Source organism: Gymnoscopelus microlampas (assembly GCF_963454915.1).
Source record: "Gymnoscopelus microlampas genome assembly, chromosome: 6".
In the NCBI taxonomy this organism is placed as follows: Eukaryota; Metazoa; Chordata; class Actinopteri; order Myctophiformes; family Myctophidae; genus Gymnoscopelus; species Gymnoscopelus microlampas.
The window spans coordinates 22,423,929-22,438,187 of record NC_139943.1 but is presented as its reverse complement, the minus strand read 5'-3'; the positions used below and the strand labels follow the sequence as shown (position 1 = coordinate 22,438,187).

The 14,259-nt window shown below is 38.6% G+C and overlaps 1 protein-coding gene across 1 annotated transcript in view; it reads right to left on the bottom strand.

Annotated features, from left to right (window-relative positions):
• LOC311046908 (solute carrier family 23 member 1) overlaps window positions 1-7,153 on the bottom strand; it is a gene marked incomplete at its 5' end in the record, with an annotated part of 78,381 nt that extends 71,228 nt beyond the window's left edge. Inside the window, one exon of the mRNA XM_084059487.1 lies at window positions 7,079-7,153. Within this exon, the coding sequence (XP_083915613.1) occupies window positions 7,079-7,153 (75 nt within the window). The remainder of the gene's footprint in view (window positions 1-7,078) is intronic.
• Window positions 7,154-14,259: the final 7,106 nt, after the last annotated feature.

Here is a 14,259-nt window from a genome sequence, read left to right as displayed (position 1 = left end):
GAAAAATGTTTGAGTTTTTTAATTCTGAAAAAAAAAAAAGTGGGAAAAAGGGATATTTAGTCGAAAACATGGAATCCCATGTTTTCTCTGATCTCATACGATGGGACAACCTTAAAATCTGTCTGGACCAGGCCTCATCCAGCAGGCACTCCCGTATTTCTGCCCCTGAGTCTCACACTATTACAATGTTTCATTGTATCTTTGTTGAAGAGATTTACACTCTTGCTGAATCATCAGGACATGCATAAAGAAAATCTTGTGTCTACCCTCTGCTTCCATTCAACCCTACAGCGCATACTATGTGGAGTTATGTACAGTCTACTGTCTACTACTGCATGCTGCATCCTCCCATTACACTGTACATTCCTGTAGTCCTAGTACAATTATGTGCCCACTAAAGACACATTCATATACAGTCATATAATACTTGATTTAGAAATCCTGATAGAAGAGGTTATTAAAAGAGCTGAGGTACATTATACACTGGTTATTTCCTGCCATCTGCTGGTTAAGCACCTGAAGTTCTACTTTTTGGACTTATAACCACTTAAACCCTATCTAGTTAGTCCCCAAGGGCGTGGTTGTGGTTGGATTAAGGATAAAGCTTAGATAAAGCTGAGAAATGTATTTCATAAGCTTGTGGGTTTGTGTTCAAATCCCTTTGAGTAATCTTGAAAGTCAAGTTTAGGAATTTTAGGATTTTAACTCAGCTTCACCTGGGCTCTCAACAGCTTTGGTCATCTTAACCACTTAGTAGTGTCTTACTCAAGTTCACACAACTTATTTTCTTTGCCAATACGCAGTGGTGGAAAAAGTTTTACTTAAGTAAAAGTACCAATACTGCAATGTAGAAGTACTCCGTTACAAGTAAAAGTCCGGAATTCAAAATGTACTTGAGTAAAAGTGCAAAAGTATTGGCATCAAAATGTACTTAAAGTACCAAAAGTAAAAGTGCTAAAATGTTTGAAAATAGCCGATCTACAAGCTCACAACGCGCCGCGATGCGACGCGTTGTGAGCTTGTAGATCTGCTATTTTCAAATAGCCTAGGTATAACATAAGGCTAAAGTGGTTAGTGTATGTTTTATAATATAATAATGTATATCTGAAAAGCAATTAGTAACTTAAGATTTAAAATAATTGTAGTGGAGTAAAAGTACAATATTTGCCTCTGAGATGTAGTGGAGTAGAAGTAAAAGTATTGGAAATTGGAAATACTCAAGTAAAGTACAAATACCTCAAAATTGTACTTAAGTACAGTACTTAAGTAAATGTACTAAGTTACTTTCCACAACTGCAAATACGTATGTACCCAACTGGTACATGGTACTGGCCCTGCAATCAAATACTGCAGTGGCATAATTGTTGAAATATGTTATCTTACAGTATGGCTTACAGTGATGTGCACCACGCCAAACACTGTCTGGGTCTTGGAGGTAGATATAACTGATTTCCTCACCCTCGCCACTGTGGAATGTGGGAACATGGCGTGTACAAACCACCATGACATTCATATCGAGTTGCTTATTCCTGGATTGGACGGACACGCACGCACGCACGCACGCACGCACGCACGCACGCACGCACGCACACACACACACACACAAGCTGTGGCAGAGCAAAATAATTTTAGAATTTCCTTGTTAGTTTAGCTGTGATGCAATTGCAAAACTATTGTAATGTGGCTGTCTGTATCACTGTGTGTGCACGCGTGTTTGCGTGCATGTGTATTTACTGTATGTATGTATGTACTGTATATGCATGTACTGTATGTCACTGTATGCAATAACTCAATACACTGTATCATCATTATATCATCAAATTACAAAACAGGCCATTTAGTGGTCAAAGGTCAAGGTCGGCAATGAGCCATGGAGCTTTGTATGCATAACTCTAGATTGCCCATGTTATTCTGATTCGTTACTTAAGATTCTTCCTAACATTTGAGGAAGTTCAAAGTATGGACAAACCCTGATCAGTCAAGTAGGCTATATTGCTCAGTTGTTAGCATGATACAGTATGGCCTCTGTTGGCTGCGTTGGATGTGCCTTCATTCTGGCCACATTCCACTAGAGTAGTGTAATTTAAAAAAAATCCCCTTAAGCGTCCTGAACCTGGGGAGAACAACATCATATGAATTTCCCCTAGTTGAGTATTCCTCTATTGGTACAGCTCAGAAACAATGATATAATTGTATTTACACAAGGTGTCCCCCAGGGGTCAGTAACATTACATTCACCATCTTCATTTCAATGAGAACACAAAGTGATGTTTTTATTTATTCATTTAAAATGTTACAGTATACATATCCTTGATGGTTCAGATACACAAGGTGTACTTGAATATATTTACAAATGCTGAAACTTGACTTTAATTTATTTACTTCGGTCAGGACAGCGCACATTGATGAACACAAGCCAGGTGTAAGTAATACATACACATGAGCAAGTGTAAATATGCCGATTTAGTGAAAGCTACTTTCCATCCGTAGTCCCCAAAAAAACAAGAAACAATACAGATATATAATGTAACAACGATACAGCATAAGTTAACAACAACACAAGGTAGATCAACAATCAACAAAAGGCATATATTAAAATCAAATTTAGAGTGAGCAGAGTGTATAAAAAATACAATATACGTGATCACATGTCTGGTTATCTTTCAACCACTGTTTTAATTGTCCTTTGAAGGCTGAGAATGTGGGCCTCTCCCTTAGGGTAACTGGGAGACAGTTCCAGTTCGAACAACCTTTGATGGAGAGGACATTTTGTCCAAAGGTGGTCCACCTATGGTGGACCTCGCAGTCCCCTCTAGAATCTGACCTACTGTAGTGCCACAGCCTGTGTCCCTCTTCCTACTAATTAATTCCCATAGGGGAGGGGGAGCCAGTCCGTGTAGGCATTTGTAGATAAAACAGGCACTTTTGAAAGTTCTACAATTTTCAAAAAAAGTGATGTTTTTCCAGAATGGTACAGTGATGATATGAGTTGCGGTTATAACTAATTATATAGGATTTGAAGTGTCATCACACACTGAACTGTTGAAAGAACTCACTATGTGGATGGATGAAACATGTTTGCTGGGGATATGGTAGAATTCATGGCTAAGGGAGACGCTGGCACCAAAGTGCAGAGTGGAAAACAGTGACCTTCGACGTAAATCGATGGTTCACAGAATGTCTGCATAACGCCACCAGCCATGTTCTCAGCCAACGTTGCAATAGCGAAGGGACTAACGGGAAATCCCAGTGGGACTGCTAATTCACTCAATGGGGCAGTTCCTCCGTGATGGTAATATTGATTAATTTATTCAATTAAGTGTTGATGAAATACTATTTCCTCATTGTCTTTGTTAACTCTTTAACTGCCAGAGTTAAAACGAAACCAGCTTAATTTTGTTGTGATCACGTGATTTCTGGGTGTACTCTTCATCATGATAATCATTCACAGGCTTCAGAAGAGCGCCCTCTATCGTAAACCACTGAAAACACCACATAAAGAGAATATCGGCATTGCTGGTCTTGGAGAGAAATGACTGGCTGTCAATGAGTTAATAAACAAGGCTATGGCTATGTAATAAACAAATAACCAACTGGCATTCATCGTTGCCCTCGTTATCCATCTCACGGCTCAGGCTGATATGTTGGCCCTCGGTTGGAGGGCCAGCCTCAGACATCTGACGAATGCTGGGTAATAATCTATAGGCCTATATTGTGTTTTCTGGCTTAGATATTCATGGGGGATTTCATGCACAGTGAATGTTTTAACCTATTTGAGCCTTTAACCGAATATAGGCTGTAGGCCCACCAACCAATGAGATTCACTGCCCCCTCTGGAACCCCCTCCTCTCACCAACAAGTCAAATGAAATTAACAGCCCTGTGCTAGCTCAGGTTCCAAGTAAAGGCTGCAGTGTTTTATCACCAGTGTACATAAACTTTCACAAGCTCATGGTGATTAAGTCAGCCTCTGTCTGTCTGCCTGTCTAACATTCTAACACATTTTTCTGTCACTCTTTTGCTTAGATGTATACAGATAGATACACTGTTGTGCAGTCAGACTATTACACTGTTACATAAGATTTATAATCACGTAATAATCGCCACAAACAGGAGCCAAACATAAAATTGTCATAAACTCCATACGGCACCAAAACGAAAACCTTTAATCCAAAAGAGAAATAATAATCTGATACACTTCAACCCAATTGCCAGAGAAAAAACGCGGTACTGTACGTTACTGCTCGCTTGCCGACACAGCTAACTAGAACCCTCTAGCTTTGCCTAACCTGCAATCTTTTTTCTGCTGCAATTTTGTACGGTATTTGCCGGTGTCACTCACCTAAAGCCTCTACTGTCACCTGAAACCCATAAATGGGCAGAAATTACACTCAAAGCTACAGAACATTATGAAACAATGAGTCTCCTGTCCAAACCACCGGGCAGTGAAAACAGAGGAAGCATTTTTGTATTTTTTTATAATGTGACATGAATGTTAAAGCTGTATTATGTACGTTTTTTTTGTCTGTATGGTAGAGCATGTTAACCCTTTAAGACCGGGAACGCATCTGTGTCATTTTAAGATTTCTTTGGCTCTATAAAAATAGCAGATCTACAAGCTCATAGCGCGGCACCGAGTGCCGCGCTATGAGCTTGTAGATCTGCTATTTTTTGTTTTAATCGTGAAAATGTGTGCAAATCTTTAGTTTGAATATATATATACTTTTTTAAAGCGAAAGTTTTTAACTCAAATATTTGCTTCTTTTTTTTTATACTTATGTTGCTATATTATCAATGGTTTTCAAACTTTTTTCATGTGAACGACCCCCAAAATAATATGTATTTGTCCGCGGACCCCTTCCCATCTGAAAAATATTTTGTTCCAGGGACCCCCAGAAGCAAAGATTTGAGTTAAAAATGATTTGCACAAATTTTCAAGATTTTTCTAAAAATAGCAGGCACTCGGTGCCGCGCTATGAGCTCGTGTATCTGCTATTTTTGAATAGCCAAAGAAATCTTAAAATAACACACATGCGTTCCCTTCCCGGCCTTAAAGTTAATACAATATAACTTACACAATTGGGGTGGTTGTATTTGGTGTCCCTGCTCTTCTATTGAGACATTTAGATCCTGTGTCTAGGTGACATGACCTTTGATCCTGTTTCTGGATTGACGAATTTTGAGCTGAGGGTCAAAAAGTAATTTCTCCCCCAACAAGCAGGCAGATACTACAAGTTCAGTGGTAAAAAAAACTTACGAAGGAGACAGCGGTTCAAATCTGAGTTAGAACAGGAAAGTTACAAACATAGAGTTACACACTCTAACTATGAAAGAAAAAGTGCAGCTTAAAGCACACAACATCACATACATGGAGTACAGTATGTTGCATTCTACTCACTAAACATGGTTTGGATAGGCTATGTGCATTGAATATTGATGTAGGAATTCACAGCTGATCTAATTATGAAGGCATTACATTTCTACATTAAACCACATTTCATTTCTACATTAAACCATTAAACCAGGTAGTGAATCCATCTTAAGACGTTTGTCAAATAAATAATATAGTTATCTACAGTATCTAAAGTGAGTCCATCTTAAAACATTTGTCAAAGAAATACTATTTGTTTTTGTCCTACATTCAAACCCTGATTCCAACATACAGAAGTTCAATTTTCTTCAACAGTTCTCTTGACTCAAGTTACTTTGTGAACACAAATGGAGTGCCATGCTGCATTTCTTGACATTCATTTCCCTCAGAAAGATCCTTGAACTAATGGAAACTGCACTACAAAGAAGAAATTGCAATTTTATTACTTCACGTACAACTAAAATATCTCATAAAAAGTACACAATTGCAGTGATTTACACATTGTCAGTGCTTTTTTTTGTCTCATTCCTTCTGTCTCTGTTATACTTCCTACATTCCTACAAACTTACTTCACTCTTATTCTAAGATCATGGGAACAATACCAGAACCTTGCATTTAATTATTTGAGGTATATTAGGCTACATGTACTTTATGCTGGAGATCTATTCAATCTTGTAATTGTAAAAGCTTTAATTGGTGATCTAGGAAGAGAAATTCAGCCATTCTGAAGTTGTAAAATGTAAATGCTACGCTTTAGATTCTATGGAGCATTGCATTCATACTGTAAATGGCCGAGTCACATGTATTTCATAAGGAACTTTGTAGTGTGAATGGAACTGATGTTATAAAGGAAAATAAATGACTCGCATGAATGTGAATGTGCTTACAGCCAAATCCAAGCCCTGGCTGTGGTTTCAAAAGTTCAAAATATGTTTTTTAATCATTATTAAAGGTATAAAATAAAAGCAAGAAATGCCATTTATTAAAAGATCTAGTGAAAAGTCTATACTGAAAAGTTGACATGAATGCCAAAAGCAGCAGCTTACTGTACATAGATTTTCTCCAAATGACTTTCCATCAAAAGTGAAAAGAGTCTTATACAGATGTGGAGGTTTTGTTCCCATCTTGTTCATACAGGTGGTGTTTAGGTTTTGCATATTTGTTGCTGTTCCATGAATTAAAAAACTTCACCAGAAAATAGAGGGTGGCTGAGAAAGCAAAGCAGCCCTGTAGCCATGCAGCTGTGTACACTTCGAGGCAGTCTCATGCTGTTGAGCCAGCACCCCTTCTAAATACCAATGTCAAGTCACAACTTCATTTCATTCACTCAATTACTTTTTGATTATTACGGTCACTGATTTTTCACATTTTTAGAAAAATGAATTTTGGCCACATACATTCTCTTATAGAGCATGTGCAAGCACTGGTCAAACCACATTCCACACCAGCTTACATTTAGCTTTTACTTTGCTTTTGCAGGCTATTATAATCTCTGTTTTCCTCACGTGTCAGTCAAAAAAGCCAGTAAATATAAACGAAACAATACACAATAGAGGCCATAGCTTATTTTTCATTTTACAAACACATGCCGTTTGTTCTGGATCGAGTCCCTTCTGAAACAAGGCTAGCCTGTTACTCTTTGCAACTTAACCAAGCTACGGAGATAACAGCAGTCCCTAACTAAGGATCAGCATGACATGGCACTTACCCCAAATGCAGGGTTCACTGTCCCTTGACTGTCTCTGAGACCCAGCTCTATTTTCTGATCGTTGGAGAAATGCATAGCGGCTCTCCAGTAAGACACATGCAGTTGTCGGCGGTGTCACCGTGGCACCCAAGGACTTCACTAGAAGAGAGTAGACACACACACACACACACACACACACACACACACACACACACACTCTCACCCGCGCACACCCACTGAGGTTGAAAGTTGGAGAGGGCCACAGGGACTTTAGACAAGAGTCTGATTGGCCAGGTCACGTTGTCATGTTGTCACGTCGCATTTTCACGTTGTCAGGGTAACCGAAAGCTTACTGGATGGTTGTGAATGGTAAGAGTAATTTTCTCATTTCCCCTCGAGCCCTCGGAAGTCTGCTGTCTCTGTTGCTGAGTGAGTGTAAGACCTTAACGGTCATATGTCTCATCAAGTGTGACAAAGACCCCATGGGTTGAGATGAGTGCACGTCACATGCAATATACTATCAATTCATCTACAATATGTCACCCTCATGATGCTCGTCTCTCCACAAGTTACATCATTTAGTTGTGTTTATTGTTTTGTAATTTGAATTGAAGTGTAAAATATGGTTGATAGGTCTGTTTTTATCTCCTTTATCAATGAATAACGACCTGTATGTGTAACAAGTCAATTAAGCCCAAATCATATAATTCTTCCTGTCTCTGAGGCATCGTGTAACCAATCCCACTCTCAGCTGTGACCTTTCATCCAGAAAACAGACCTGCATGTGTTTTGAGCTCAAAAGGAACGCATGCAAGGACACTGATTATCTCTTGAGGAATACAATAACAGCTCATTGGATTTAACTTGACCATCTATGACAAACCAACAATACCTGCAGCGACGACCAGCTGTTCATGTTTTCCTCTTTTCTAAAGCATGTTGTCACAATCTGCCTGATTCTGAGCTCCTCCTAATACTTAGTGATCCATTCTCCAATCAGATTTATTGAAACAGCCTTGCACCTCCCTCGCATTTTAAAATCTGCTCACCCCCTCCAACCCTTCCACATTTCCCACAACTTGTGAGCTTGTAGATCAGTTATTTTTGACATGCGACAAACAGTAACAGTACTGTATGTGTATAGTATAGTAGTATATAAATTGCCTTTTTTGTCTTCACATTTTCATATTTTGTTTCAACAAAAATCACAATAGATTTTAATATTTAGTGCGTATTTAGCGTCCTTATTTTCATTTAGTGTTTGTTTAGTTTGTGCATTAAAGCATAACATTTTCAGTTGAGTGGAGACGCCTCTGCATGCTCTGCAGATTCCTGCAAAAACACAGAAAACTGTACTGCTACTCTAGTTGGTGTGGCGTAGTATGTCTTGGGGAGTGAGTCTGCTTGTTGGATAGTCATACGCATTGCAACAACACCATAATTAATTTTCAACCAATTCCTCACACTCAAAAAAGGCTTAATACATCATTGGAGAGGTCAGCCAGAATCGGCAGCTATTGACAGAGCAGCCTGTGATGCATAACCTGCTAAATTAACCATTACTGGCCACTTATACTCTTTAGTACACCTAATTTGAATTTTAAACTCTTAAAATACATTGATCATTGATGTCATATTTATGGGCTGTTGTGGCATCTTCCAACTTTTCACCTCCATTCAGCAACCGTGGTCATGTTTCGTTCACAAATCATTACACCACTCCGAAAGACCACCTTTGGGTCTAAAGTAAAAGTTCAAGCAAACCCTATAAGTCCATGTATGGCTCAGAGCTTTCTTAACTGTTCCATATTAAACATGTGAAGGCATTTTAACTGTATCTGGTTGAGTGTCTTTCTGCTTTTCTCTGCTTATTTATTCTCTCCCACCAAAGAGCACCTCCCAGCCATTCTTTTGGAACTTTAATATTTGTGTATATCGAGGCAAAGTAGTAGTAGGTCCAAGCCACTGTCAGTAAAACACCCCTAGAGTGTGCATATTTAAGTGTTAATCCTTAATATTATCATATTAAAAAAACAGCATATACATACTGTACTGTATTATTGTTGTTGTTGTTATTATTATTATTTCATATTTTTCTCACTTTCGTTTGTCAATATAATTGTGTTATAAGTGCTCATCCCATGGTAGATTCCATTGGTGCCTTTCTATTCCAAATAGGAAAATTGATGTACACAGTAAATTATGCATGTATGCATGATAATATTAGTAGCAGTAGAAGTAGTAGTAGTAGTAGTAGTAGTAGTAGTAGTAGTATAGTAGTAGTAGCATTGTTATTATAAACATTCGTATAGCACATTTCAAAACAATCGATCAAAAACCCAGGTAAAATATAAGTTCAATAGGGTATTATAATGATTAACAACTGCTGAGAGAGACATGAAGGAAAAGAGATCATTTAACATGGATAAACATGCAGTGTTAGGAAAGTTCACTTTCTACATGAACTAGTTCAAAGTTCAGTTCACAAATTTTAAAATGAACTAGTTCAGTTCATAGTTCATAATTAAAACATTTTAACTAAAGTTCATGGTTCCAAAAATGAACTAGTTTATAGTTCTTATTTTTTTCAATACATTGCTGCGAGCTATGATTTGTCAAAATTATTGCTACAGCCCATATAGAACCACAGAGAGCAATTATTTTATCAGTTTTAACACTGAAACTATGCGTCAGATTCATCTTCGCCGTTAGCCTTAGATCAAGACTATCATAGATGTATTTTATCGATTTTAACATTTTTATATCTACGAGAGTCTTAGCGACCACCCCCCCAGTTTGCCATGGAATGTCACCATGTAAAGCCCGTATTTCTGCAAACATGTACAAATGTGAAATATAAGGTGCTTACCCGCTTGCCCCATTTGTTAACTAGGTGTCCAGGGTATTTGTGCAATGTATTAGTCCATATTTTTCAATTAAGTGTTTTAATCCTGTCTGTGGCCGATTCTGTCGGAAGTTCCCAATGGGTGGTAGTGACGGGGCGCATCCGGTGAAAGCCGGAATTAGTCAATGTAAACAGGAAGTAAACGAGGGGGGAAAAATGGCGTTCGGCCACAGACGGGATTAAAACACTTCTTTATTGAAAATACATTGCACAAATACTCCGGACACCTAGTTAACATTTGGGGAAAGCAGGTAAGCACCTTATATTTTGCATTTGTGAAAGAGCGCCGTTCACAAACTCCAGAATGAACACGTTCACAATAACGTTCATCCAGCGGGAATACAGTACGTTCAGTTCATGTTCGCCCAAAACACGAACGAGTTTGTGAACGATCGTTCATTGAACGTGTTCAGGCACAACACTGCAAACATATTAACAGGAAAGCATCAAAGTGAACAGCAACTGATATAATAATGAAACAGAGTATAAATTAATTATAAAAAGGCTTTCTCATAAAAGTTAGTTTTAAGAAGAGATTTAAAATATATTTAAAACAGGTGATAGGCTACCTACTACATGTTTTATTTTGAATGGAACTGTTGAATCTATCATGAAAACACATGATGTGATGTGATTGTGATTGTGATGTTATCACAAGTCACAGCAAGTGTCACTAAATCCACAAAAACAGTTCATACATGTTCAGTATTAACACTTTAAGAAACAGCAAAAGGTCTTGATTCTTGGACCTCTAGATTTAAGAGACAGTTGCTCTTGTTCTCAGTCACACTGAGCTGTCTAAATCCTTACTGCCAGCCTATATGACCTCTGACACAACCCTTAAGCCTCATGCCCTGAGCTGGGGGTGAACTAGGGTACTTGTCCTGACTAATGGGATTTGAACCCAGATCATGTCCTGATTTCACTCTTCTAGCCTACCCTTCCAGGGATGGAAAATAAGAGTGCCCTTTGCACCCCGGCACTTTACACATAATGCATTGCATACCCAAGAACATGAATACTCAAATATATGCAGTTTTTGATACTGCGTGGACCGGCATGCAATACCTACTGATTATAATACAATAGATGCAATGCAAACATATTGTATTGCCATACTAAGAAATAACTACATGGTCAATAGGTTTCTGGCTGTTTGACTGACTATATACTATTGGTTGCCAAAGCAGGGTTTGTGGGACAACTTTAACCTTCAACAATTATTGGAGCCCCTCCAAAGGTTCCTCTGTATTTGGTCTACTTTGGTGCCTTTTATGGAGTGATTTGGTTATGCTGTAAAAAGCGTTCCAAGTAATAAGTGTCCTTATTTTGGGTATGTTATTATACAGTAGGTGAACATTTTCAAAGAAATTCAAAATGTTTAATAAATTGTGAAAATAGCAGATCTACAAACTCAGCTATTTTCACTATTAATCATACAATGAAGTATACAGTATAAAGTAGTGAATGGGCAACGTCCCAAATGAACGGTCATCATTTCTTACATTTCACATCTCCACTTGTGGTCTAAAATGAGGTTGAGGTAGTCACGCTGGATAGAATCAGTCAATCAGATGCATGAATACATTTCAGAATACATTTCTTAAATGTGCCATAGCGGAGGTTAACAGAGGTTAATTAAAGGTGATATTTAAACAATATTTCCTTGCGTTCACAGATGCCAATATTGTCCAGTGAATGACCAGTGAACATGATAGTGTGACCAATCTATGAGAATATTATATATCAGTGGCGTATACAGGGACAAGAGCAAGACTGAAAGGATATGTTGGGGGAAAGAGTGGAGGGGGTTCTATATTTAAATGCAATAAAAGGAAGTGCATATACATACAGTATATACTGTGCATATATGAGACAGGGTTTCCGCTAGACATTTTTTGGGCCAGTCACTTTGACCGACAGGATTATATTTTACCGGCCGAAGAATACATTTATCGGCCATAGTATAATTAACGTCACATGCATGTTTGATGCATGCACCCAACTGATCATTACACCTCATTACGTTAGCGCTGCGCTTCTTTCCACTTTGTCACAGATGGGATCTGTTCCTGTTTTTTTATAGTTAACTAAATAATATCTAATCTACTCCATTATGCAGAGATGTATCGCGGATGTATCGAAAATAGCAGACGGTCTGATATTTTCAACGCGCAACACCAACATACGAAGAATAGGCTGATCTATCAGATAACTGCAACGCAGAGCGCACTTGATGGGTTTTAATAGTTGTACTACTTTATCCAAATAATAATATTAATAAATAGGCTGAAATGATAAAATAGCCTATTAACAGCATTTTCCCAGCCGGCCACGGTGGCCGGTGATGTTTTTAATTAACGGCCAATTAAACATTTTATCGATCAATGGCCGGTAAATAGCCATTTTTTGCTGAACTAGAGCCAGGCTTCAATACAGGTCTGTAGAAACTGATGGGTGATGTCACAGTTCTTTCCACTGCATAGTCCCGGCTCGGCGAAGAAGAAGTACTATAATATTGAACAGAAAATGACCACATGTTTGCTTTGAGTCATCACGTATGCATAATGTATGCTATTTAACCATAATAGACATGCCCAATGGATACAATAGTATCCTTACATCTGAGTGAGATAAAATATTCATTCACTTACACAAAACCACCAAAATACAAGTTGGATGACCTCTACTTATTTCTGCTAATTTATTCAAATATGCAAATTATCTAATTAAATATGCACAATACGAAAATGTATACCAGAAATGTATTCTGTGTCAAAACTCTTCTTAGGAACAACTGGTAAAAGTTCATTATCACATTTTTATAGCTTTTGTCCTGTCTAAATGTTTGGGGCTAGAGTAGCCTACTGTAGCTTCACTTCTTTTTATAAAATGTGAAATCAGCGACAGCGACCATAAGAATCAAAAAGTAATGAAGTGAATGAAATGAAGTTGTGACTTGACATTGGTATTTAGAAGGCTAAACAGCATGAGATTGACTGGTTCTGAGTACACAGCTGGCTATAGGGCTGTTTTGCTTTCTCTACCACCCTCTATTTTCTGGTGAATTTTTAAACATAATGAAACAGAAAAAATACCCCAAACCTAAAAACACCACCTGTGTGTAGAGACTGGCCATAATTGTTGCTTCTTATTGTACTATATAGTACAATGTGAGAGATATTATGTCTCTCACAAATACATTAGTTCCCAAAACTGGATACAAATAATAATAACTAGAAAAAGTGCTCCTCGGAGCCAGGTCAGGTAGGTTATTGTGGCCTCCTGGTGGCGCTATAATAGGCCAATGTGAAAAGACTGCCATTTCTTCTTAGGGCTTTCAATCGGACACTGCATTCATGATTTTGCTAAATTAGACCTGCTGGTGGCGCTATAACAGGCCAATGTGAAAAGGGTGGCAATTCCTCCTCGGCCTAGTCCATGTGCGTGCAAAGTTTCACGGAAATTGTTCATGTTTTGAGGCATTTTGTTCAAAACGGACATCTCCTGCAAACTTTGGAAGCTAATGTTAGCCAATTAGGATGGAATATGAAAAATCGGACAGATCTGTGTTAATCACATGACTATAGATACTTTGTACAGAATCTGTAGGAGTAATACAAAAAAATGTTTTGCAGAAATCAACCTCCTGGTGGCGTTCTAAAAGGCAGATGTGAAAAATGCAGGGGAAAGGTTTTTTCTTGGCCTGCAAAGTTTCGTGCAAATCGGTGCAGTTATAGGTAAAACCGCAAAACGGCCATTATAGCGCCACCATGAGGCTGATTTGGACATTTTCAAGTGGCATGTCTTCCTCGGCCTAGTGGGAATGTGCGCACAAAATTTCACGGAAATCGTATGCTGCGTTGATGATTTGAGGCATTTTCTTCAAAACGAACCAATCCTGCAAACTTTGGAAGCCATTCGGACAGATCCGTGTTGATCACATGACTATAGAGATACTGTGTACCGATGTGCGTGAGGTTTGGACAAAATCGGTAGGAGTGATATCCAAAAATTTGTTTTTCACAAATCGGCCTCCTGGTGGCGCTATAACAGGCCAATCTGAAATATTCGGGGCAGAAGTTCGGCTTTGGCATCTAGGGAGTGTGTGCTCAGTTTGGCAGCGGCCGGGCCAGTGGTGCCGGAAATTAGCTGTTCACAGACAGACACGCGGTCGGACACACGGTCACACGGACACAAGGATGGACGGACAGGGTGCAAAACATACTCTCGCCATGCCTTTCGGCCTGGCGGAGGCAATAATATGGGCCCCACTCCATTGGCTCTTTTCCCTTCT